This window comes from Antechinus flavipes, chromosome 1, assembly GCF_016432865.1.
Source record: "Antechinus flavipes isolate AdamAnt ecotype Samford, QLD, Australia chromosome 1, AdamAnt_v2, whole genome shotgun sequence".
In the NCBI taxonomy this organism is placed as follows: domain Eukaryota; kingdom Metazoa; phylum Chordata; class Mammalia; order Dasyuromorphia; family Dasyuridae; genus Antechinus; species Antechinus flavipes.
Genome location: NC_067398.1, coordinates 16774556 through 16802421, shown reverse-complemented (window position 1 = coordinate 16802421; position 27866 = coordinate 16774556). Strand labels below are relative to the sequence as shown.

The following is a 27866-nucleotide window of genomic DNA, read 5'->3' as shown; positions in this document are numbered from 1 at the left end:
GATAAAATAAGATGCATTTCCTGCTTTCAAAGGAGAGAGTTTAGTTATTCACCTGGTCACCAGCGCTGAGTAGTAAAGTGCCTGAATAGGGGTTTAATATGTAATTATCATTAGTCTTTTCTTTCTTTCTTTTTTTTTTTTGAGTTAACCATTTATTCACCCTGTCTACTTCAGGAGGGTGAGGCTGAGGTCTGTCCCTTCTGTCTCTTTTTTCTTGATTGAAGAGATCCTTCAGTACTTCAGAAAGATGTGGGATGTTATCAGTGTGAGAAGCCTTCCCACCTAGCTCCCCGGGTCTCAGGAGGCCGGAGCTTGAGTCCTGCGGCCAAAGACGTTGGCAGGTCTGGAGCCCATCTGGACTAACTGGGTGGGGGCTTGGTCAGCAGCCACCATGTCCGTTGCCGGGACTGGCTGTGGCCTTCCCAGCCTTGTTCTGCCAGCCTGGCCACCGGCCCCCACAGGCACGGGCTCTCCGTACCAGGCGAAGGCGTCAAAGCATTACCTTACTCGAGCATATATCTCCACAGATGGACTGTATCAGTTGTGTTATCAGCAGATGTGTGCAGACCATATCTGTTTTATATTTTTTGAAGGGAGGATTTAAAAAAAAAAAAAAAAGATCCTGGCTAAAGAACTGATGAGGTTTCTTCTGGGTCCAAGTCAATGATCTTCTGACCCGATCCCCTAAATGAAGGCTGGCACGTCTCCCCTGAGGTTTGGATGGATGGTCTGAGTAAACTTGATCTCTTGAAATCAGGCATCTTGCCATCCTAGCAGATGAGCATCAGTGCAGGCAGCCAAGAGAGCACACATTTGGAATGTGATTTAGATCATTATTCTATTTGGTGACTCTCTAAACAGCTTGTTGCCCTTCATATGTTTTATTAAATGGAGGTGGTTATGACTGTGCCAGTTCTGAAATGGATTTACTCTTAAAAAAAAAAATTCCCAAATAGCTTTTTTTTTTTTTTTTTTTTTTTTTTTTGCTATGGAAGGAAACCAAGGAGCTGTATTGCAGTCTTCAGGAAACAGTAAAAATGGAGTTTTGGTTTCTATGGAGTCAGCATAAAAAATAGAACATTTTAAATCATTCATTTACAGAAAGTCAAGAAAAATGTGCGTTAGGGACATGTTGTAGGGAAGATTTCATCAAATTTCCAAAGAAATCTCTTCTTCCCATTCTTCTCAACTCTAAAGAACTTTTATCAACATCTTTTTATTTAAATATTAAAATTTTATTTAAATGTTTTCTCTTTTTTTACCCATAGAGTAGAGTTGTTAGAGAGACACTTGCCATGCCTTCTTTCTTATTGCTTATTAGCAGTGTCTGGACCTGGGGAATCCCTGCTCCCTGAGCTGAATCCTCATTATCTACCAGACTGCGACGAGATGAGAGGAACCTTTTCTTTTGGCATCTACAGACATTTCTTAGCTCAGTGTAGGGGAGACCCAAGAATGCAGTTTGGTTCTGAACCCAAGAATGCAGTTTGGTTCTGAAATGCCTTGGAAGTGCCTCTCATGTCCTTGATGTTGGGATCCAGGCTTAGGAGCTTAAAGGCTCCTGAAAGGTAGAGTCAGAGGAACATGGGAAAAAACCTGGTCTTCATGGCTAATGGGACCTGTCTTGAAGTCTTAGTGGAGACAATTAGCCACATCATATTTCCATTTTAAATAATCTTCCCCTTGTGGGCTTCTCTTTCTGAATATTCTAAAAGCAGCCTTCAAAATAAGCATCCCATGTGCTCAGGAATCTTTGAAGGGAGGCAGGTCTCCCAGCTCAGGTGACGAATGTTCACAAGAAGCTCCTGCCAAATTCTGTCCTGAGGCTCACTGAAAGGAAGGTGCTATCCCAGGCTGGTGTTCTCACTTAAAAACCCAGGAAAGGCAAAGGAAGAGATAATACGGCCATTGTCACGGTCTTCAGTTTAATGGATTTATTTTCTACACTTGTTTTTACCTAAAGTTCATTTAATGAGATAAATACATGACATTTCCCCACTAGAAAAGCTCATCATTCCTTCAGGTTTTAATAATGTATAAAAAACAACCAAAGCAGCTCTGGTGCATCCATACACACTGCATTGTAAATGCAGATTTAGCAGATGAGGATTTTCTTGGATACAAAATAAATATATAAATTTTATGTTGTTCTTTTGGAGGAGTTAGAAAAAGCATAACTAAGAACTGAAATTCTCTGAAATCACTTTTAGTAATACCTCATGTTTTCTAGCAATATGTTTTCTTTTTTGTTTTGTTTTGTTTTGAATTCCACGTTTTTAAAAGCTTTTTATTTACAAAACATATGCATGGGTAATTTTTCAACATGACTCTTGCAAAACTTTCTGTTCCAAATTTTCCCCTCCTTCCCCCCACCTCCTCCCTTAGATGGCAGGTAATCCAATACATGTTAAATATGTTAAAGTATATGTTAAATCCATTATATGTATACATATTTTTACAGTTATCTTAGCAGTAGGTTTTCAAATGGACTCAATTCTTTGCATGTTCTAACCTCTGAATAGAGAAAGGACTATCCCTCTGATAGCTTTGATATAAGCAACTTCCAGATGAGGAAACTCTCTCTACTCATACTGGTTGACACCTCTGGGACTTCAGTCTCAGGAGCTTAAGGGATATGTCTCAGGCCGTTTGGGTCAAAGGCAGGATTCCATCCTGGTCTCTGCTTGTTTTTACTCTGGGACCTTAGCTAGCAAGTCAGGGATAGTGTGTTTCCTATCCCTGAAAGGGTGTGAGGCCGGATTGATTTCTGGAGACCCTGCCCTTATTTTATGATTCCTGAAATCCTGAGAAGTTCTTTGCTACCAGGGGAAATAAGGCAATTACTAATTAACATCTTGATGAGAACAGTGGTAGGAAAGGTAGAAATATCATGAGTTTTTAAGACTGGGAATCCATTGTTTTTTTGTTGTTGTTGTTGAGGCAATTGGGGTTAAGTGACATGCTCAAGGTCACACAGCCAGGAAGTGTGAAGTGTCTGAGATCAGATTTGCACTCAGGTCCTCCTGACTTCAGGGCTGGTGCTCCATCCATTGCGCCACTTAGCTGCCACCTGGGAATCCATTCTTGGTGAAGGCAAACCTTTGTTGAAACGTGAGCTGGGGCCCCAGTCATCCCCTAAACCTGCTCTCGGTTACTAGGAGGGAAGCTCTTAGGTCCCAAAGTCTGGCTTACTGAAGGAAAAGGGGTACAAGAGGCCGGGATTTCTGTGGGTCAGTCCCACAGCATCATGTGGGCAGCCCCGGAGTTGACGGCACGGCCTCCACAGAATGGGCTGCTTTTGGTAGCCTTCATGGAGGCCCCTTTGTCTTTCGCCATAGGCAGTAGAGGAAGCCTGGCCATTGCCCCGGGAACCAGTAATCCTCAGGCTAACCTAGCTGCAGGTCTCAGGCATTGCTTTGTGATGGTGTGGAACGGATTTATTGTTTTAAAAATGTTATGAATGCCTCTGGTGAAACCTTGTTTGGTTTTGGACCTTGGACAAACTGCTTCTTAAATTGGAGAGTATTTTATGAAATTAATTCACTTAAAACTTAAATTAAAAATAAATTATAATTAAGAAAGCAATTGGCTTGTGGCTTGTTCTCCTCTTGAATTTATTTTTTTTAAACCTTCTGTATAATCACTTCAGAAGAAAATTAGCAAGATGGAAATGTAATATAGGGAACTGAGGTTTTTTCCCTGGCTTGTTCACAGGTTGGTTGTGTGATCTGGAACAAGTCACTAGGGCCAGTGAAACTTAAGCCCCTCTTAGCTCTGAAAGTCTCTGATTGTGTATAAAAAAGATGTTAGCCTAAGTGGTCCTCAATTTTCCCTTTTTATTTTTGTTTTCATTAGGCTGTCTTGGAGATACGCAGTTTTGTTTCAGGTTTCGACAGTCATCTGGCCGGAGGATGTCAATGCACTGTATCCTGGATCAGTTGGACCGAGACTCTCCTGTGTATTTAAAGGTTAGAAAACTAGTAACAGGAAAAGGTCATAATAGTAGAGAAAAAGATCAGCATCAGTTTGACATTTACAGTCATACATTGGTTGTATTTGGTAGAGATGCTTGTGCTTTGTTTGCTTCCTTTTGGAGCTTCCTAAAGAGGCTGTAAAGTGAAGGAAGTTGATTCTTCAAGAGCTTAGAGAAGCCTTTACAAGTTCTTGAAATATATATGAAAGTTTCTTTGAAAATTTCAGGAATAAGTTAGAATGTGGTTATTTTCTACTTTGTTAATAATAGCCCTTCTGTCTGGACTGGGAGTCTGAACCAAGTGTGATTTATTTATTTTTTTACCAGGTTATCACTTGACGTAACAGAGTTTATACTCACACAATATGTGTTGAGAAGAACTTTCCTTTTCTCACAGATGGGTTTTATTTTTCCTATGGCTTTAAAAAAATTTTCTTATTTATCTCTGTTGTCTTGTAGCATTTTGGTCACATGATTATTTTATTCCTGGATAAGATTAAGCAAAATCAATTCCAGAATTCTATGTATAATACTTAAAAGTTTTAATATTTTAATATGATATAATATTCTGACCCTTTGAGGCTCATCTTATTTTTGGAGTGCAAAGAAATATGATTTAAAAACAACTGAAATAAGGATTTCAATTTTATTTTACTTTTCTGACAGAAAGATCCTGCATATTTTTATGGTTATGTGTATTTCCGACAAGTTCGAGATAAAACACTAAAAAGAGGCTACTTTCAGAAGGTAATTAAAAATTATCTTTCTTGTTATGAAGTTAAACGTGAACTTTTTAGATGACAAAATATAGACTAGAATTGTATACAAAATGAACTTTTATTTCATTATTTAAAGTGGATGTTAACATTAAAATGGTAGGAACAAAATTGCCCCTCATGTTTCTCTTCCCTTTTGATCTTCCTTCTACTCCATCTATTTAAAGTATATTTTCTTGTTTTTCTTATTCATTTTTTCATTGCTGTTTTGATCACCAACTCCTTCCTCCTCCCTTCCCACCAGAAACAGCCTCTCTTGTAACAAGGGAATAACGTCCCATCACCCCAGACAGCATTTGGGCTTCATTCTGCACCTCCCTGTTGTGGTTACCTGGTGCTCTTTTGGCGTTGTGCTCGCTCACGGCCTCCATCAGTTTTGAAATCTGTTGGAACCACTCGCCATCGTGTGCTTATGGTCGCTGGGCACCTCGTGCTCCCGCTTCTGCTTCCTTCTCTCGGAATCAGTTGCTAGGAGTCTCCCCAGCTTTCTCTGAATCAGGCTCCCGCCTCGACATGGCCATATCACGCTTTGTGCTCCCATTCCCTAACTGATGCTCTCCTTCTTGGTCTCTGATTTTTTGTTTGAACAAAACATGTTGCTCTAAGTATTTGCACACACAGGGGCCTCCTCTGTATTTTTCTGATGGATTAAGCCAGACTAAATGATGGGTGACCATAAGGGGTGAGCAACCTGCTCACCGAGTCGCCCCCCTTGTGGTCACCTCCCGGAGGCTTGGGCTAGAAGGAGTTGAAGCTGGGAGCGTTTTTGCATCTTCCTCCTGTAGAAGGGATTGTGGGGCATCTTCAGGGCCGGATCTGTCATCTACCAACTGCTTTTCAATGGAGAAACAAAGGGCGATTGCTCAGGCAGGCCCGGACCAGCTCACACAGACTCAGTGAAGTACGGTTTCTTCTCCGTTGTCAGTGACAGTAATCGCCAGTTACACAAAGGGAGCCCGCTCAAGGAGTGGAGCACATTTACCCATGAGGAAGGAGGCCTGGTGACTCACCCCGAGTCACAGTCGGTCAGGGTCTTTCTAGGGCTTTATTTATTGAGCCCCCCAGGTTTCCCAGTGTGTCCCCCTTTGTGCCAGAGAGCAGCACGCCCTGGCTGTGTACCCACAGCCTCCTGTGCCCGGGAACTTTGAGGTTCTACACGGCCACTGAGGCAGCCACGGTGTCCTGGTGGGGAGAGGGTCTTCATCTAGGTCTCTGTACAGTAAAGCCATAGGTCACACACTCCTGAGTCCCTATTTGCACTTACTGTCTCTATCCAGTGGAGTTATTTTTACTTCTAATTAAGCAGCCACTCCAAGGAAAGACTAGAAGAAGCTTTTCAGCCTTTGGGGACCATTTTGGGTATATTTCCATTTACTAAAGGCATCTTACAAATGCTTCTTTGCAAGTCAGACTCTGTATACGTTCACCATTAAGGCTTTCTGACAGTTCTTAGTATAGGAAATGAATAGCAAGGTTAAATTAAAATAAGATGGTTCAACTTTTTCTGTTCTTTATTTTCCAGTCCTTGGTTTTGATCAGCAAGCTGCCATATACACATTTTTTTCACACGGTGCTTAAACAAATAGCACCTGAATATTTTGAAAAAAGTGAACCTTATTTGGAGGCAGGTGAGTAAAACTATGTGTTGATAATGTGACCTTGTGGATAGATTAAAAGATGCTGAATTTTAACATTTTAATGAAAAAATGAAACTTTTTGAAAAATTACAGTGAAGATTCCAAGAGCTGTGAAGTAAATGAGATAAGGAAGAATTAAACTTATTCCAGTAACTTTATAAATGCTTTGAAGTATTAGACCCATGTAGCCAGTTGAAAAAATAAATTAGAATAAAATATGTTGAACCTTTTTTATTAAGACTATCTAAATATTGAATTGTTGATAGCAGATTAATGGATTCTTTTAAACTTAATTCTCTTTATCAAGCAAATGGTTGCCCCAACCTTTGTAATTTTTTAGTATATTCTTGATGCCCGATAAGTCAATTCAGGCATAAAATATGGGAACCCCTTTCCATCCCAAGAGAGTAAACTCTATATGTAAATCAAAAGGAAGACACTCTCACTCCCCCCCCCTACTATTTTTGCCTTTATATCTTTGTCTTTTACAATAACAATACCAATAAATAATACTAGTAATTAACACTTATGTTGTATAATTTGATCCTTACGATACCCTTGGGGTGTGTAGGTGATCTTTGCAATCCTAGTTTTTACAGAGGAGGAGGCTGAGAATAAGAAGGTACAAGGACTTGCTGAAAGTCATATAGTTAGTAAGTTTCTGAGATAGCATTCGAACTCAGGTCTTCTTGACTGTCCACTAAGTCACAGAATTGCTGCAGCCCTAGTTTTTCATTCATTTGCAGCATGAAGTAAATTAAATTGATTCTGTTCTGAAGAACAGAAAGATACCGTATGGATATTTAGCTAACTCCTTGGAGTTGTTTTGTTCTGACTTCGTTTGTAAAGTATGTATTTAATTTTTTAAAAAATTGTATCACTTATACAAATGATATTTCATTCTTCTTCTTAGCTTGTAATGATGTCGATCGCTGGCCTGCTCCAGTACCAGGGAAAATGTTACACTTGCCCATCATGGGGGTAGTTATAAAGGTAATTCGTTGATTATTTATTTCTAGCCTAAGAGAAAATAAAAATGTGAATTTTATTTTCATCATCTCACCAAGAGCCAAGCCCATCCCTGCTTTCCCCTGCTCTGGAATGTCAAGGATTTTTTTTCCCCAGCATCTTTCCAGACTTTCATAAAACCTGTAGGAGTCTGAGATCTGTAGAAAACTGACCATCCCACCAGAGGAATCTCTGAGAATGGATTGGAAATGCCAAATGGATTGAGGAGAACTATTAAGAACACACAAGCCAAACTAAGCATGTTCTTTGATTGGTGGGTTGTCTTTTTTTTTTTTTTTAATCTTTATAGTTTTGTGAGGCAATTGGGGTTAAGTGACTTGCTCGGGGCCCACAAAGCTAGAAAGTGTTAGGTGTCTGAGGCCACATTTGAACTCAGGTCCTCCTGACTCCAATGCTGATGCTCTATCTACTGCACCATTTAGCTGCCCCAGTTCTTTGGTTTTTAAAACAAATTTTTATTAGTCCCTTTTGTTTTCAACTCCTCTCCCTTTCATATTGCAGCTGCCCCACCTCCTCAAAACACTAGCTAGCTCTGTGATTCATTTATGTGTTGGAGAAGTTTTGTTATTTTCCTGCTTCTGCTGACTGAATTTTCCAACCCTTTCTGTGTTCTCCCATGCTTCTCTATATTTTTCATAGAATAGGAATACTTCATTATATTCACAGGCCACAGTCTATTTACCCATTCATCAGCTGATGGGCATCTTCTTTGATTCAAGTTACTTCTATAGGAAGAATAAATAATAAATAGTTTCTGTATGCTTAGGGCCATTGGTTGACCTTGGGATATATGCCTGACAGTCAGAATCTCTGGAATAAGGGATGAGAATTTTGGTCCCTTTGCATAATTCTATATTGCTTCCTGGAAGGGATTTGCCAGTAGATATTTCCAGCAATGATGAATCAGTGTTCCTGGCCTTCTCTAGCTCCTTTAGTATTGATTATGTCATATTTTGTCATCTCTACCAATTTGTTGGCTGTGAGGTGAAACCTCAGGGTGATTTTCATTTGCATCAAATTAATGATTCAGAAATACCTTTTGACTATTGTTTGTTTATCTGAGACAGCAGAATCTTTTCTTTTTAGCTTTTTATTTTCAAAATATATGCATAGTCAGTTTTCAACATTCTTCGCTGCAAAATCCCGTGCCCTAGGTTACTTCTCTTTTCCCTCCCCTTCTCCCCCAGTCAGCAAGCAATCTAATATATGTTAAACGTGCAAGATAACAGAATCTTAAAAAGGATATTGATTAAAAGGTTTGTTTCCCTTCCACTTAACAGTTTGCCCTCTTATAGTTGCACTAATTTTGTTTATGCAAAATCTTTTCAATTTCATGTAATACAAATGATCTATTTTATCTTTTGTTTCCCTTTCTTCCTGGTTTAGTTAAGAATTCACCCCCTAACAGTAGCTCTGAAAGGTATACGATCTGCTTCTCTTTTAATTTTTAATAGTATTTAATATTTGGATTATATAGTCATTTGACTTTGTTTTTAGTTTAATATGTTGGGTGAATCCGGATTTTTGCCATGTTGCTTTCCATTTCCCTAGATATTCTTGTCAAATAAGGAATTTCTTCCTAAGTAATTTGTTGTGCACTTTTATCAAATACTGGTTATTGAGTTGTTATCTTCATTTTACTAAGTTAATCAATTCTGTTGATCTACTTGTCTTTTTTGAAACCAGTATTAAAAAGTTTTAAAAATTGTTAGTATAGTGTGACATGTGGAGATGCTATTTTCCTCTTGTTACTATCTTTTTCATTCTTGTATTTCTTCAGATGAATGTTGTCATTATTTTGTAAGTCTGTAAGTGTCCATTTTATAACATGATTGGCACAGGACCAGATGTGTAAATTAATCTTGGTAGAATGGTCATGTTGGTTCCTGGAACCATCATGGAAGAGCCCTCCGGTTCTTCAAGTTTGTTTGTTTTTTATGGAGTATTTTAAAATGGTATTGAAACAGGAATTGAGTGCACTTTGATATTCTCAGATATTTTATAAATTTTGATCGCTTATCTATCTCTTATTGCTGTTCTGGATTTTCTTACTATGTAGAAGTACTGATTTTTGTTTATTTTGCTATTGTCTCAGTTAATTTGTTTGCCATCATGTCATCAACAAATAGGCATAGCTTTATTTTCTTTTTGCTCTTCTTAATGTGTTCTATGTTAAGGGTATTGCTAACTTTTTTCAATTAATTTTAGCCGAAGTGAATTTAAGCATTGACTCATACAAAATTGTTTTTGTATGAATGTTCTCAGGCTTTTCTTTTTATTCACAAGCATTTTATTTAAAAAAAAATTGTGTTGGTATAAGAGTAAGTACCTGGTAATTAAAAGCTTCATTTTTGAATGTATACTGCTATATACTGTAAAATTTGTCAAGAATAGAATTAAGAATTTTAAGTTAAAGCTTTGGTAGAGCTGTGAATGCTTGAAAGTTGTATTATTTCTTCGGACAATTTATCCCAAAACTTATTAGGAAGTTTGGAGAGCCTATGTAAGGATGTGTGGATATTGAGAAGAAAATTGGCTTAATCAGAATAAAATAATATGTTAGCGGTTCATTCCTCTCTTTATATTCTGCTAATTTCCCATCCAGATTCAAGTATTTGTTATTAGAGATGTTAATTTATGTGTGTTAGAGCTGTTTAAACTAATTTTAGACCTCTACCATCTTAGCTCCACCCTAAACTAATTTTAGTAATGTGGAAATTTTCTGATTCTTCAGTTTAATTTTCATGGCAAGTTGTTAGTTATATATAATTAGTTATAGTTATATAGACGAGCCATTTTCTAAGGAATGTTCATGTCTTCTATCTTCCTCCTAAGGTGCGGATTCCGACGTGCCACGACAAGCCTGGAACCACCCAGCTGGCCCAGCTGACCCAGCAGGTGGATGTTACAAAGGGAGGGGAAATCTAGTAGACTTGTTGGGAAAAATGATTATAATTATTGTTTATCTGGTGTGATGAGGATTGTCACATATTTTACACATGTGCTCTCAGCTGATAATCTTAAAATAGCAGAGACTTGTGTTTGTACAGTGTTTTGTGTATGTTATTGAAATACTTTGATGGTAAACTGCTTGAAATTTCTCTACTTTTTTCTTCCTCTTTCTATTGGATGGATATTTGAGAATTCAGAAATGTCTTTAGTACTTGGCAGGCTGGGGTGAATACTTCAGCAAAGACCAGCTGGGGGAAAGATGCTTCTCTGCATCTCGTGGAGCAGGGCCAGCTGGCTTCCCATTTAGGAAGTTTGGTCAGAAGGTTTCAGTGGATTGAATAAGCTTTCAGTTATTTCTTAGGAGGATGTCCACATGTGGGTGGAGGTGAATTTTTCGCTTAAAAATCTGAATTTATTTATTTACTGCCCAATAGTATCCCAGATATCTATTGGATTATTTGCATAGAAATGGAGGAAATGATGACAGCTCATTTTCTCCTTTGTTTGCATTAGCCAGCTTTGTAGTTTGTGTACCTTAAAGCTGGAGACATACTACCTTCCAAAGTACAAAAACTAGTGTTCTCTCTTCTCACAAATTTATTTTATCATCAGGCCTGGATATATTGATCATCTTCAATTTTTGTGTTTTTTTTTGTTTTTCTTTTCCCCTTTCTCTCTTTTAGACAGACTCACAGATCTCTATGGTTTTACCTACTATTCATGAAGTGGATCTTTTCAGGTGAAAATTTAAAGCTTATTTGGTGTAGTCATTTTAGTCTCTCTTCTTCCTTTTTGTTTCTTCATTAATGTCAGTAGATTTCATGAGTTATCTACTTGGGAATTTGTCCATTTTTCTCCTGGGATGGAGGTATGGGAGGGGTCAGTGGGAATAGAAGGGGAAAATGTTGAAAAGTTTTTAAATCCTTTAAATTACTAATAACTCAGCATTTTTTCTTAGTTGGCTTGACTTGAAATTAATATTACACTTTGGTTTATAACCAGCGGTGTTCTTGGTGTATCACCCTAAAATGAACAGAAGTCAGATTCAGCGGCAGATCGGGATTTCACTGCATGGACTCAGTACCTCCATGCTTAGCCACAGTTTGCCTTTTATCCTTATGAACCATTACGACTGAGTCTCATCAGGCCTGTGGAAATGGCGAATTGTTTGTGATCTTGCCTCCTCAGAGTTCAGGAAAATAAGATGTAATTTGTTGTCAGAAACATTCCCCATTTTTCCAAGTCACACGAATAAGATCTCTGCTCTTGCTCTGCCTGACACTTGTGGCCTTCCAGACCGGGGCTGCTCTCGTATCCCTTTCCTCATTGAGTCTTTCAAGGCTCAGCACGTTGTCTTTCACCCTCAGATTCATGACGAAGGATAGATCAGCATAAAAGAGGGGGAGTCCCAGGAGAAGGGGCCCTTGTTCCTGGCCCCACAATGCAGGATTAGCTGTGTCCTGACCAGTGTCCACACAGCTCAGGCCCTGTGGATATATATCCCCTGTACATCCAGGGAGGGCCCCTCTTGGCAGGGTTCCAGGGGGGCCTGCCGCACAGAAAGGACTTGGGTCCTACTTTCTCCCTCTGGTGGTGGCTTCTCCACAGTTTGCTGGAGCCCGAGCACACAGGGGTTTCAGTTTCTTTTTTAACTGATAAAGAGATCTCTACAGAGATTATACTTCCAGAGTCAAACTTAATTTCTTAAATCTGAATTTTATTGTCATAAGAAAAAGATACCTAATGGTGTATTCTTGAAAGCCGTAAGGAGGACATCTTTTCCTCCAATGTGCTCTGGCCATACTGGCACCTCTAATTGTAAGAAAAATAGACACTCTGACCCCTTGGATCCCTGCTGTTTGTGACTAGGTGCTTTCTCCTTCCCTCTTGGCTCTTGAGTGCATCCCTCTCCTTATCCTTTTCCCAATCCCGTTTCAGAGCTGGTAGAGATTTCTTTGGGAAAATGTCTTCCCATTTCTCACATGCTTCTCTTGTGTTTGTTAGTCTTGGTCTCCATTGTCTGCTTCTCGGAGTTAGAGCTTGGGTGTTGGCCAGCCTGGCCCTCCTCTCTACCTGGCCCATGGTCAGACCCTATCTGCCCCGTGGCAGCTGTTGGGGACACAGACACCTGTGCCTCTAGGACCTCAGCTTAACACGACCACAGAGAAGCTGACACAAAGGATGCTTTGAATAAAGCAAATTTCTGAAAGTGGAGTAAGAGAGAGAAGGGCATGAATTTACTGAAGGAGACATTAGGTTCTTGGCCCAAACTATGGAGGAGGCTTGGGATTCTCTGAGATGGAAGTGAATTTCAGACCTAGCAAACAACTGCTAAATGTTGGAATTTAATTGCTATGCTGAATTTGGGAAGCATTAATAAAAGATTAAATCTGCTGCATAGGATAATTAAGCTCTGTTTTATATTCCTGTACTCTTTATCATATTGTACCATCAGGGCCCATCTGGGAGTCAGGAATAACAGATTCTAATCCTGCCTTTGACACCAAACGAATTGTGTGACTGTCGGCAGGTCACCTAACCTCTCATGGTCACAGACAAATCTAAGCTCCTCTACCAGGAACAGGAAATCACCGGGCCAGCTCAAAGAAACCCATATCCTGTCATCTATTAAATGCTGAGGAAATGCTTGTGATTGGCTGGTTGTCCATATAGTGAGATAACATTCTGATGTAGAGGGAAAAAGTAGCATCCACATTGAGGTCTGAATTTTTTTTTTTCTGATCAGAAAAATGGCATCTGTGTGCTGCCATGAGTCGTCAGTAGATTTGTATGTGATGCCTTCGTTTTGTCTTTGTCTGATGGAACAGTGGCTGACTAGAAGAGGGAATGCTAGAATCATGGTTTTATGTTTTTGCATCATCTCTCTGAATTTTCCTAACTCTTTTTAGAATATAATTAACCCTTTCTTCCTCAAAATGAGAACAGCAACAAGCCTCCTGTTGTTTTTGGAGAAACTTGAGGGCCCCATCGCTAGCTACCCTTGGACCTTCCCTGCTGGATGTCCCAAGGACATCTTCTTTCAGGCCCTGAGGAGACTCCATCCTTTCTTCCCCTGCTTTCTCCCTCACTCTCTCATCCTGCCAAGAGCTCCTTCCCTCTTCCAGTCTCTCAGGGCCTTCCTTTGGTGCCGACTTGGCCCCTCACAGCCTTGCACTTCCTGTCTCGGTACCATCCCTCTTCTCTCAGCACACACAGCTGCTGCTTTAATTCACCCCCCCACCCCATGTTCCTTTGGTGACAGATAGATCACGGCAGCACCTCACCATCTTCCCAAGTCTCTTGCCTTTCCATCCTGTCCCCCCCATCCAGATGGGCTTCCTGAAGCAGGAATCTGATCATGTCACTTCATCCCATTCTCTGTAAATTCCATGGAGGCTTGAGCGCGGTGCTCCAACCTGCTTTTCCAGCTTTGAAAGCATCACTCCCCTTGTACTCTGATCCCTTTCCCCTCTGTTCTTAATGCACATGGCACAATACAAACACCATCTCTGTGTTTGTAGGGGCTGTCCATACCCTTCTTAACCAAACCTTCATGTCACCTAATCCCTCTTCCCCTTCAAGCCCCAACTCGAATGCTGCCTTGGGTGGGGTGCCACTATCTGCCGAGACCCTCTCTCCCTCCGTATGTTTGTCCTCTGTTTATCATGTGTGTTCTCAGGCTTGTTTTTCTGTCCCGTTATAATGTCGGCTCCTTTGGGGGAGGGATCGTATCATTCTTTGTATTTGTGTTCCTCTGGGAATTAGCGCAGCGCCCGGCCCATCCTTGGTGGTCAGGGGACTGAGGATAACAGCATTTTCTCTGTGAATTCCAGGTGCTTTTGTCCTGTGTTCCTGCACAGCCAGATGCTTTGGGAGCTGGTGTTGTTGGGAGAGCCCCTCGTTGTCATGGCGCCGTCCCCCTCGGAATCTTCAGAAACTGTATTGGCGCTTGTTAGGTTAGTGCCTTCCGTTTTACTAAAACTTCTAAGCGAATAATGCATCCGTTTGCTCCTGTATGTTATAATGACTGAGTAGACTCTAGAGTCAGCTGTGAATTTTGTTTCATGATCTTTCTTGTCCACAGCTGTATTTCACCACTCAAGTATTACAGTGATTTCAGACCCTACTTTACCATACACGACAGTGAATTCAAGGAGTACACTACGCGGACCCAAGCTCCGTAAGTAAATAGCACCGTCTAAATCTTACCTTGGAAATCAGAATCTAAAGATTTTGTATAAATTTTGAGTCTATGTGTGTCTTTTGAAAACGCAGAATTTAAAGAAAATCTATTAACTTTGTAGTGATTTATAAAGACCAATTAATTCTGAAAAACTGTGAAATAAGGAATGAAATCTTATATTAATTTTTTGGAATTTAACAAAATAGAACTCAACACATTTAACACATGGAAACTGCAGTGACTTTAGGCCTCTGGCAGAATTCCTCCAGTGTTCTCTAACATTAGCAGCTTCTTTTCCCCAGAGGTGTTGGGTCTACTGATCTTGTTTCATATCATTGTGTACCCAGATCTTTTATACTTGCTTTCTGTTTGTTTTACTTATATGATGTAGCCCTTTTCTTTTCTTTTTTAATTGCCAAATACATATATATACATACATACATATATATATATATATATATTATATATATATATATATATATTTAAACAATAGTTTTTTTCCCCAAAAATGTATGTAAAGATAATTTTCAACATTTACCCTTGTAAAACCTTGCGTTCCAAATTTTTCTCCCTCCCTTTACCCACTCCCCCAGCCAGTAAGTAATCCAATATATGTTAAACATGTGCAATTCTTATATATATATATATATATATATATATATATTTCCACAATTATCATGCTACACAAAAAAAATCAGATCAAAAAGGGAAAAAAAATGAGAAAGAAAACAAAAAGCAAGCAAACGACAACAAAAAAGGTGTAAATACCATGTTGTGATCCACATTCAGTCCCCATGGTGCTTTTTCTGGATGCACATGGCTCTCTCCAGCACAAGTCTGTTGGAATTAGCCTGAATCACCTCATTGCTGAAAAGAGCCACATCCTTCACAGTTGGTCATCACATAGTCTTTTTGTTGCCATGTATACTATTTTCTTAGTTTTACTCACTTCACTTAGCATCAGTTCATGTAAGTCTCTCCAGGCCTTTCTGAAATCATCCTGCTGATTATTTCTTATGGAACAATCATATTCCATAACACTCATATACCATAACTTATTCAGCCTTTCCCCAACTGATGGACATCCACTGTTTCCAGATCCTTGCCACTACCAAAAAAAAGGGCTGCTACAAACATTTTTGCACGTGTGGGTCCCTTCCCTTCTTTCTGATCTCTTTGAGATACAGACCCAGTAGAGACACTGCTAGTTCTTTACCCTTTTGGGCATAATTCCAAATTGCCCTCCAGAATGATTGGATCACTTCACAACTCCACCAACAATGTGTTAGCATCCCAGCTTTCCCACATCCCCTCCAACATCTGTCATCTTTTTCCATCATCTTAGCCAATCTGAGAGGTATGTTGTGGTACCCCAAAGTTACCTTAATTTGCCTTTCTCTGATCAGTAGTGATTTACAGCATTTTGGTATAACTAGAAATGATTTTAATTTCTTTGAAATTTTTTTTATTTTAAAATTTTTTTTAAATCACAGAATATTTTGTTTTTTCCCCCAATTACATGTAAAACAATTAACATTCTTTTTTTAAAAGAAGTTTTTAGTTCTGAATTCTATTTCTCTCTGCCTTCCTGAGGCAGTGAGAGTGTGATATAGGTTTTTTTTTTTTTTTTTTTTTTTTAATAGATCAGGCATTTCTATATTCTTGAAAGTAAACTCTTGGTCTTCCTTTCTGGTGTTCTTCTGCCATTTCTTTTTTCTTTTTTTTTTTTTTATTTAATAATAACTTTGTATTGACAGAATCCATGCCAGGATAATTTTTACACAGCATTATCCCTTGCAATCACTTATGTTTCGTTTTTTCCCCTCCCTCCCTCCCCCCCCCCCCCCCCCCCCCCGTGATATAGGTTATACAAGTGTAGTCTTGTAAAACATTTCAATAATAATCATTTTATGCAAGAAAACTTGAACAACAACAAAAGAAGAAAGTGAAAAATATTCTGCTTTGATCTGTCCTCACATCAATTCTTTTTCTGGAGGCAGAGAGTATTTTTCATCATGAGTCCTTTGGGATTTTATTAAATTAATATGTAGTGTTACTGTGTACAAAATTCTTCTGATTCTGCTCACTTCACTTTGCATCAGTTCATGTAAATCTTTCCACTTTCTTTCTGAAATCATTCTGCTTGTCATTTCTCATAGCACAGTAGTATTTCATCACAATCATATACCACATCTTATTCAACCATTCTGCAATTGATGGGCATTCAATTTCTCAGTTTTCAATTCTTAGCCATTACAAAAAGAGCTGTTAGAATTATTTTTCTATTAACATGTTCTTTATTTTTGTGGTTTTGATCATTTTTATAATATAATATCCCCATTGTTTTAACTTATTATGCTTTGCTCACATATAGGACACATAAGTGATTTCCAGTTTTTTCTTATTGTAAGTGAAAGAGAATCTCCTCCTGTTCTTGGCAGTGAGCAGGGAAGAGGGTGGGGTATGGGTGTGGGATGTGGCAGGACCAGCGTATTGAATAGGCTGTTGAACTTTCTGTTTCTTTTTCTTTTAAATCTTTCTTTCTTTCTTTTTTTTTTTTTTAGAACTCTTTCTTTTAAAATCTTTTTTTTTTTTTTTTAATGATGAATGACTTGTAGAGGTCAGAGAGCACAGCATATTTGAAAAAGAATGTGATATAAAACAGCAGGCATCAATGAAAATAAGATTTAAAATGAATAAAGCACAATATTTTTGTAAAACTTTTTTTTTTTGCTTTTTATGATATTTTTAGGATACAGTTCTAGCAATTATGTTTGAGTTCAAAAAGTATTAATTTGTGATATGACACTCAAACTGTATATGGAGAAGAGTTTTCTCCCTATAAACCTTGTTACATTGAATTTCCTCAGTTTGTGACTGATTTTCCCTCTTTGGTGGGTGTAGGATAATGTCTTGATGTTTTTAGTTGCATTTCTGTTAGAGAGTTTGATGAGCATCTTTTTATGGGATTATTCATAGTTTATTTTTTTTCTTTTTTGAAAATCATCTGTTCAAATGCTTTGACAAATGTATCAGTGGGGTCTGTGTATCTTACAGTTGTAGAACAGTTCTTTTTCATTTATATCAGATGTGTTTTTTGCAAATATTTCCCACTCTGTTTTCTTTTAATTTTACAAAATATATCTTTGTTTTGCAAAATTCTTTTTTTTTGTATAATCAGATCCATGATGCAGTTTCTTCTCTTTGTTCTGTCAGAATGACATTGCTCTTTAAAGTTGAGCCAAATTTATTATCCCATTTTCTTCTAGTCTTTTATGCTCAGATCTTTGATTCAGTGAGAATTTATTTGGTGGCCCTCCCCATCAGCCTCTGTCTGCTCCCGCCTTCCCCCCACCTCATGCTCCGGTTCTGAATGGAATCCACTAAAGATGAAGCTGAGGGCTGGATCATCGTTGCCCTCAGTGCCATCCCGAGCCGCCAATCTGAATGGGCACCGCGCTTCCTTGAGAAGGCGCAGAGGCTTTAGCCGATGCCAGGGGCGGTGCCAGGCCAGGTCAGGTCAGAGAGCACAGCCGGGTCTCACCAGAAAAAGGTGGGAGAGAAATGGCGTCTGCCAGTGGTGAGGCTGGGGGAGAGGGCACGAGGGGCGCAGGTGGGCGCTGTGAGAAGGGCGAAGCCGCGCAGTCTCCCGTGAGATCCTGAGTGGGAGCAGAGAGGCTTCAGGGGAGGACTCACCCCTAAAGCCGGCCCCCAAATTTCACTTGGACAAGAACCATGCCGGGGCCTCGGAGGCTTTTGAAGGCCGTGGTGTGCTGGGCTGAGGAGGCAGGCAGTTGGGCCCTTGGGGGTGAGGAGAGCCAGGCTTGCCCAGCAGGGCCAGGGCCTTGGCGCTGACATCCCTCCTGTGGACCTCTTCAGCTTGTTCTTTGGTGGCAGCTTCCCTTCGAGTGGCAACCATGTCTACAGCAGTGGCTGCCTGTGCTGTCCCCACCCCAAGGCCTGAGCCTGCGAGAGCCGGGGTGCTGCTGCCTGGGACCGTTCGTCCAGCGGATGTCCGTGTTCCTCCGATCCTTGGTCAGCCCTCAGCCAGGGGACGCTCTCACCCACAAGGCAGCCTTAGCCAAAGGCTCTCGGCCAGGCACGGCCACTGGGCCCCTCAAAGTGCCGGGCTTTGTGTCAGATACTTCAGGGGAGAAGTCACTGGTTCCAGCTTAAAATGTGGAAGATGATGTAACTACTGGGAAGTAGAAGCAGCAGAAAGAAGGTTGACCATCAAGCCCCTTCCTTTGGATACACAGTCTATCACGCTGTGGCAGGTTAACATGGAGGTGACTGGAGTTTGGGAGACTTTGCCACCATTCTGTGAACCTTGGCAAACTTAACCATAGGCCTTTCCTACATGCTGTGATAACCTTCTGTTATCACAGATATCACAGATAACCTTGGTGACTTGCTCTGATAACCTCCTCCTCCTCCTCCTCCTCCTTTTTTTTCCCCCTGAGGCAATTGGGGTTAAGTGACTTTCTCGGGGTCACACAGCCAGGAAGTGTTAAGTTCTGAGGTCACATTTGAACTCAGGTCCTCCTGACTTCAGGGCTGGTGCTTATCCCACTGTGTCACTTAGCTGCCCCTTCTTCTTCTTCTTCTTTTTTTTATTTTATGAAAGCTGTTTATTTTCAAAACATATGCATAGATAATTTTCACAGCCTCAGTTCCTGTGAGTCTCCAGACCTCTCTGAAATCATCCTCCTGCTTGTTATAGAACAATAATATTCCATCACATTCATATACCATAACGTATTCAGACTGATTAAGTCCGATAATCTTCTTAGCCATAAAATAGAAAAGTTAATTTCCAGTAGACCCAACTTGGGAATCAATTAGTGAAGACAAAGTAATGGGAAAAGTGGCAGAGAATGATAAGAATTACAGAGTTTTTGACCATCTAGAAATTGTGATTTGATTGTAGCGATGCCGAATCTGAGATTTTTGCCTGGTGACCGAGTCAAAGATGTGGATCCAACAATAGGGACATTCTTTTTTTTTTAAGTAAATTGAGAGAATAAAAGGAAGTTGTAGCTAAATGGAAGAATGTTTCACAAGTCATCCTTAGAGAGTAAATTAAAAAGAAGCGGTTCTTTTGTGTTCATTTGTGCCTCAGTGCAACACTAGATAATAGTGCATGGGACATTTGTTAATTTTGCCTTGCAGTACTCATGATGGGCATAAGCAGAAAGACTTAGTGAAGAGCATTGTTGTTTGTACACCATGTCTATAGCAGAATTCTACAGAAGAACTTGCCGGGATTCTCTAAATTAAATCAACATATCTTTGATTCAGACATTTAGAGTTTTCATTATAAAGGTGGATATAAGAGAGTATGATTAAAAATTCATTGAAAAGTGTGGCTTAAGGTCAAGAGACAAAAGGGATCAAAGGCTCATAAGCAAAAACTTTTTTTGTGGATGTGGGTACCTTTAGAAAGTTGGAAGTAAAGTGAACACTGTGTTTTTTAAAAAATTAAAATGACTTTTTCTACACAGGAAATAACTGCATACCAAAATGGGTTTTTGAAGAATGAGTTTGTAAGGAAAAATCAAACCAAATTAGAGAAGAACAAAATGAAAAGATAATATGCTACTAATAATAGCTTCAACTTCTAGCTGCTGAAAATGGAAAAAGGACAAATCAACTGACATTGTTAAGGAACGTTACCATTTCTTGGGTTTGTAGATCAAGAGTTGGGAGATTGAATCTAATCTTAGTCTCATGCTATTGATGAAGAACAGAAGCCCCTCAGAGAGATTAAGGGATTTATTTACTCAGGGATTTACTGAGTAAATCTGTATTATTTACTCAGATACAACTCACAAATCTCAGAAATGAAATTCTAACACAGGTATTGTTAGCCCAGGTCTCTGGGTTCTATGCCATATGGCTCTTCCTTTGGAAGTTTAACTGATGCAATTGCCAAATGAAATAGTCAGAAGGACCGGGAAACTGTCTTAATAATAGTAAAAACTAATGAAAGTCCCAGAGAAGAGATAGTGAAACGTATCTCTTTCTTCACAGAAGAGAGATGGGAAGATTTTTAGGACACTGTGTTGTTTATAAAGAATTACTTTGGCCAGAGAACACTTGTTCTTCTTGCAAAATGAGACGCGTGACACCCAACCATGTTCTCTTTTGCAAAATTTTCCAGGGAAATAGTGCAAAGTTGGGATCCGTATTACCTTACAGAAGGATAGCAATGAAGCAAAAATGAGTTTGCAGGGCAGCTAGGTGGCGCAGTGGATAGAGCACCAACCCCAAAGTCGGGAGGACCTGAGTTCAAATCCAGCCTCAAACACTTAATACTTCCTAACTATGTGACCCTGGGCAAGTTATTTAACTCCAATTGCCTCCGGGGGGAAAAAAAAGAGAGAGAGAGAGAGAGAATTTGCAGAAACCTTGGTGTGAGGCCTAATTAATCCAAATCATTTCTTTATCTTCTTAGATGATATGATTCAAATCAACATTTTCAAGATGTAATTGAAAGGAAAACAGTGGAGAAAAGAGAAAAGTGGAAAAGACCTGGCCTTTCTACAAGTAACTGTTTCTTTGTTGGCTGATTAGTCTCATTTGAACCCTAACATTGCAATCCCTGTATGCTACACGAGGAAGTAGAAATGTCCCAAAAGAGCATGGAGGTGGGAGGAGCACCAAGAGTGTGCTCCCCCACTCTAGAGGGGACACACTTTTGAGTCGATTCTCATTGCATCTGAAAGAGGAGCACATCATAAATGCATCTAAAAAAATAGTAGAGGCTATTATGACTAAAAAAAGAGGGATGGCTTGTACATGAGTAATTACACCATTCCCCTGGATCTTCAGAAGAATGAACTACTCATGTATTGAGTGAGGTGTTCCAGGTGTGAAAGGGACATTCATAAGCTCTGTGATTTTAGAGTTGTTTAATTAAGGGAAGGACAAGATCTCAATTGCTTGTTTGGCTGTTTAAAAAAAAAAGGATTTTTATTAGACAAAAATAAAAATAAAAAAGGCTGTTGTCTGAACTTGTTGAGACCATATATGATTCCTTGATAGGTGTCACAGCCTAGACAGCTTTGATTTGTCCTCTGATTATCAACCTTGGGCAAGTCATAAAGAAAAGGCACGGGTGTTCAGGAAAGCTATTTGCTGCTGGCATGGAGAATAATGTGCTGGGCAGAGCAGGGATGGGGAAACGATTCCCCTGGGATGGTGATACCCCTCTAGATGCCCCGTTTGTGAGTGAGCTTGTCTGCAGAGCTTCTAAATGAGATTATAAACCATTTGATGCCCTCTAAAAGTTCACACAGAGAAACTCAGTGAATAAAACTGTTATTTGTTCTTAGATGGTCACCTGTGAGGACAGCACTTGGAGTGGATCCATTAGTGTATTTAACCCTGGCAGACATTGGAGAGACCCAGAGCTGGGTCCACAAGGAGAGAGTGTTGGATTGTATTTAGATAGTTATGCAATACTTTTATCGATTCCAAACTTTTAAATTCATGCTGATGAGGTTGCCAGTTGAGAGTGGAGAGAGGAGAGACTTGGAACTGAGCGAAGCATGTGATGTTAGTGATGGTCCAATAAAGGAGAAGTAGGAGACGTGGTCAGAGAGGAAGGAGGAGAACAAAAAGCAGCATTCTGACAACGTAAGGAAGAAAGAATATCCAGGAGTAAGGAGGAAAGATGGGTGATGGTGTCAGGTGCTGCAGAAAAATCATGCAGGGAAAAAACTGGAAAAAATTTGCTTAAAAAATTCCTTAAAATTTCTTTAAAATGTTTGTTAAAATTTATAAACACCAATAGACATTAACATTTCAATTTCCAGAGAAAAATTTTTAAAGGAGAGAGTATATGAAACTGCAAATTTTGTCTGTCCAGTGTTTTTTCCTACTGTGTACAATTTTTGGTAAGATTTAAATTTCATATGGTCGTTTCAGCTGGGTCCAACTGTGTCCTCCATCTGTGTGCTCTTTGAGACTTCCTTCTGCTCTTTTCTGTCATACACTGACAACCTTTTCTTTCTCTTCTTCCTTTTTGTAGGAAATATAATAGGCAAGTTAGTTTTTTTCTTATTGATATGATTTTTCTTTTGGTTATGTCCTTGGTATTCAATCACTTTCCTATTCTTATTAATCTTATTTGCTTGTGATTGATAATATTTTGGATTAAATACTTTCCCATTGGTATTGATTAATAATATCAGATTGTAGTTTTCTTTTTAGCTTGTTCCTTCCATTTTGGAGCTCAAGATGACATCTACTCCTCAGAAGCAAGTAGTATTTGCTTGTTCTTTAAAATTTTGCTGATGTTCTCCCGTGAAATCATCTATATATTTTGCCATAGAGAATTTTCCTTTTAAAATTATTAGGTTATGTTCTAACCTAATAGTACATATTTTTTGGTTATATGGTTTTGTGGTTTTAATTTGAGTATTTTATGCATCTGTAGATAATCATTCCTTTAGTTTGGATTCTTGGATTTATTAGTTAAAAAATATATATATATAGTAACTTTTGAGAATTTTCTTTCTTTATTTTGCCTTTACTATGATTTGTACTTCTCCCCACCCCAATTTTAGTGATTTGGATTTGTTTTTCTTTTCAAATTAGACTTGCCAACTCTTTTGTATTAAAATAAAACAGAACAAATAGGTATTTGAATTTATCATTAACATTTCCTTATTTTCATTAATATTTACTTCATTCTGATTATTATTATTTCTTTTTTAAAGTTTAGGTGCAGACTTAATTTTCTTTTGATATGTTTGTTTCTTAATACTGTTTTGGGCTACATCTTGTAGATTTTGATATATTAAAAAAATCTATTCCTTATATAATCTTATTTTTATAATTTCTTTTCACTTTTTCATTTGATGAGTTTTACTTAGCTAATTATTATTTATTGCAAATTTTATTGTCTCATTATTTAATCTCATCTGGTATGACTTCTATGGCAATACTTTAATTCTTTCCACTTGACTCTTCCAAAGCTTTCCCTTTTTCTCCTGGCATCCATATGCCTCCTCAGGCTCTCAATCTCAGCAAAATTCTCTTTCTAATTTACGCAAAAAAACCCAGAGAGCTCCCTCATCTGCCCTGTTCCATATTCTAAATGTGGCTCAAAACTTTTTTTGTATCATCCCATATTCTCTCCTTGGTGTCAGCCTTGTCCAGGCCAGTCCTTTCTCCTCTTTGTTGTTGCTTCATTTTTTTTTTTTTTTTTTGAGGATGATGTGTAGAAGTTGGACTTTGCCTTTGGTTCCTTTGTTTCCATCTGCCATCTTGGCTAGAAGATGAAACTTTAGCTAGATGGTATTCATTTTCAGTTATCCTAAAGTAATTCTTTGTATTTTGAGAGTAACTTTAAAAAACTTAAGTGAATTGCATTACCAATGGGAGGAAAAAAGATTTACTGTGGGATACATTTTTCTCTTATTAGAATAAAGGTTTTGTTTTGCTGAGGCAGTTGGGGTTACATGACTTGCTCTGGGTCACACAAGTAGGAAGTATAAAGTGTCCGAGGTCGGATTTGAACTCAGGTCCTCCTGATTTCAGAGCTGGTGCTCTACCCCCTGCACCACCTAGCTGCCCCTAATGAAGGCATTTTCGATTGTTTCTTTGTTTTCTTTTCTATAGATTAAACTTTATTGTATCTATTAAACAAGTTTTTGTTTTTTGTTTTTTGTCTTTTGTCTTTTAAAACAATCTAGGCCCTCGGTTATTTTAGGAGTGACCAATCCTTTTTTCGCTAAAACGCTCCAGCACTGGCCACACATCATTCGAATTGGAGATATTAAACTGGCAGGTAAAGTACGCTCTTCCTGTTTGGTTTTTTTGATTACGGGAATGCTCTGAGTCTCTCTGTCCTTCTGTTTTCAGACTTTAGTTATATTGAAATTTTGTTTAATGAATTTCCTTATGTAATTGAAGAGTGAGCTGGTAGAAAGGACTATTTGTTGGTGTAATGTATGGATCTCTGAATAATGTACAGAAACTGAGTTGAGTAGAAATAGAATGAAATCTTAGGGCCTAGATCTGTTTTTATATATGAATCAACAATTATTTCTAAAGTTCCTATTATGTGCTAAGTCCTGATCCAGGCACTGGCATATAGAGAGACAAATTTGAAATTTGAAAGAACTCACCTTTTTTATTCATTTATTAATTTAATTCTATGTTTTTATGTATTTGTTTTAGGAGCTTACATTTTGAAAGGGGCCTAAGGTCCCTCTCTCTAGGGAAGCAGTGAGCACAGGGTACTTTCTAGAATGATGGCACAGGCCGCTCAGGCTGACAGTTCTTGAGCTAACCTCTAAGGGGGCCAGAGATTGGAAGAGGTAGAAGTGGGGAGAGGGAGGAAGGGAGTGCATTCAGGGCTGGCAGGACAGGCCACCGGGATGGAAGGAATGAAAGCGTGCTCTCCTTGTGGCTCTACAGCAGAGTTCTCAAAAAGAAATGGCGTGTCACCAGCCCAGAAAAGTAGGCAGTGGGGAGCCCTGGGAACTTCACAAGGCACTGGGAACCTTGCTTTGGTTGCTCTTTGGAGGTTGGGTTGGGGGCGGAAGGGAGGTGAACCGGGTTCCCCAGTTAGGAGGCACAAGCTATAGTTTTGGTACTTGGTGAGAAGAGCCTGATCTCTTGGGGTAGAGGAAGGGACAGTGGGAGCGATGTCATAGAGGAAGCATTGAGAACATTCTCCATGCCTTAGCACGGGTGCCCTAGCTGTTGTAATACTTCATTTCAGTTATCACAAGGCACAAAATTTTGCAAGAATTCTCAGAACTGAACTGATCTTTATTGTAAAAAGTTATGTTATTAAGTTTTAAGGATCAAGAGGAATCATTGCCTCCTTTCTAATTTGCTCTGGGGTAGGTTTCTCAGATTGTGATGAGGGCATTTATGCTTCTTAGGCAAGATTTGACAGTGGTGCCCATTCTGAGTGCCTTCAGAATAACGGAGGCCTTACCAAACATCATCCATATTGCATCACAAAATAAACACCTGTCAGGTAAAGCGGATTCCCTTGTGTTGAAAACATGTTCACTCAAGGAAAATATTAAATCATGTGGGCTGTGGCCCTCACCCACCTGTCTCGCTGACCCTGACGCCTAGCCTCTTTTGGATCTTTATATTCCTTGCTAAGTCTGGTAGTCCTGCCCTAAAAACCATCCAGTACCTTTCCCCATTATCACTCCCCTTTATAGTTTGTCTGCCTCTATTCAAATGTAAGCCTCTTGAGGGCAAGGACTATCTCATATCTGTATTTATGTAGCCAATGGTGAGTGTCTTGCTGGACAGATTGTAATCACCCATTAACATTTTTCATCCATCCGTTCAAACAATTACTTGAGGGGCAGCTAGGTGGTGCAGTGCATAGAGCACCAGCCAGAAGTCAGGAGGACTCGAGTTCAAATGTGGCCTCAGACACTTAGCACTTCCTTGCTGTGTGAACCTGGGCAAGTCACTTAACCCCAGTTGCTTCAGGGGGAAAAATTATTTAACTACATTTTAAGTTGAACAGCTAGCATTTTATAATTTTCCAGAGCTTTTCTATGTTTTATAAACATAGATTGGTACTAAAAGAATGACCATGTATTCTTCATTGATTAATTTTGATTCCTGTTTCACATTGTAGTAGAAAAATGCATTTTCTGCCTTTGGATCTTTGTTATTCAATCTGGGATGTATTCAATACATTTCTTAATTTTGTAAAATTGTTTTTATGGTGTTCAGAAGCAGTCTAAATAGCAATATCGCAAGATAATTTCTAAAACTACTTTTGTTCATTTAATATAAACTGATTATACTTTTATCTTTCACTGAAATCCTTAGTTGCTTAAATATCCCTACTTTCCATATATAAAAAGGTAATCTTATTTGCCTTGAAATACTTTAAAAGTTCTAACCTGTTTGTTTTGATCAAATTTGGAAAGACTGCTCCTTTAAAGAGTAAGGTCCTTTAGGCTGAGCTGTTCAAATGAGAGGATGGTTTTTGACCCAGAACTGTTTTATAGGTTTAAGGAGCTCCTAGTGAGGAACTTCCATTCATCAATACAGATGGGCAGGCTCTAAGAAAAAAGGCTGTCTCTGCTTCCCTCCTCCACCTGTCCCATATTGACATTTGATTTCAGCAGATTTGTCCTACTGATGGAAACACTTTAAGTGATTGTAATATCGTCTTCTGTTGTTAGTTTTCTTTTTTTTTCCAGTAGAAAAATCCTCTCTCTATGATTTCTGTACACAAATTAATAGAACTTTATCATGAATTCATTAGTAGGGACTTTTATATATTATGTCTGTACTAGAAAAAAATAGGGATCCAGATAAAAAATTTAGTCTTTTTGTTAAAAAGAATACTTTCCTTATGAAAAAAAATTACTCATGTGTCTTGTTTTAACCCAAGAGACATTCATCAATGAACAGTCCAAGGATTGTTAACTTGCTGTTGTTAACTTATAAAGTATGTTCCTTGATAATAGTTAATTTGTTGGTTACTCTCAAAAAGGAAGCTGTTTGCCCCCTTTGTTAGTGGTATTAAATGGGATTGTTATGTGGGAGTAGAGACTTGCTGCTGGGTAGCTAAGGACAGAAAGTGACACTTTGGAGCCTTTGGTTTTCAGTTTGTGTGGTTTCTTGGAAAGGTTAACAAGATAATGGCGGTGATTTTGACATCATCTTTTTAAAGAAGTAGTAGATTGTGAAGGAGAGATTTTGCTTTTTATTCCCACACTGGGATGAGTTTCAAGACAAAGCATCTGAGGCAAGAGCTGCAGACCCAGTTCTCCGCTTTGCTCTAGGAGCTCTGCCAGGATTGATGTTTCACTGGTGCCTTAGAAAAAACAGACCTAACAGCAAAAATTCTCTTTATCTTCTCTTTTGAGTCTTTTTTTCCCTTATTTCTATTTAGAATCTTTAAATTTTAAAACAAAGACTTTGGCGACACTTTTGTCCAAGCCCCTTGGTTTAGTCAATCATTGGGTATATTTAGCAGAATTCTTTCTGCCAATTGTGTTAGCTAATGGATGACCACTACTTTTACTTCCAATTGAATTTGCCTAGTGCTGACCTTGTAGGTCCATTAAACAAAAGGTTGTTTGAATTGTGAGTATGATCGCAAGCTGACAATCCTATCATTCTAGCCTAAGGAAAACAAGGCCTGGAGAGAGGAAGGAAAGTAAAAGGCAGGATATTATTTTCCTTCTAGCTAGCAACAGTTCTTAACTGAATTTATCAACCTTGCTTTGAATGGAAAAAAAAAAGGTACTTATCCAAGTTAAATTTAAAATATTAGGAAAATGCTTTGAGGAATTATTTTGGTCAGT

General features: G+C 38.9%; 1 protein-coding gene across 1 annotated transcript in view; it reads left to right on the top strand.

The window, feature by feature from the left end:
* The window catches only part of DENND6A (DENN domain containing 6A), a 62982-nt gene that overhangs the window by 23105 nt on the left and 12011 nt on the right, over positions 1-27866 (top strand). The window contains exons 4-12 of the mRNA XM_051979514.1: positions 3856-3968; positions 4640-4720; positions 6272-6377; positions 7300-7379; positions 10251-10313; positions 11051-11106; positions 14201-14323; positions 14452-14547; positions 24255-24349. Of these exons, the coding sequence (XP_051835474.1) occupies positions 3856-3968; positions 4640-4720; positions 6272-6377; positions 7300-7379; positions 10251-10313; positions 11051-11106; positions 14201-14323; positions 14452-14547; positions 24255-24349 (813 nt within the window). The remainder of the gene's footprint in view (positions 1-3855; positions 3969-4639; positions 4721-6271; positions 6378-7299; positions 7380-10250; positions 10314-11050; positions 11107-14200; positions 14324-14451; positions 14548-24254; positions 24350-27866) is intronic.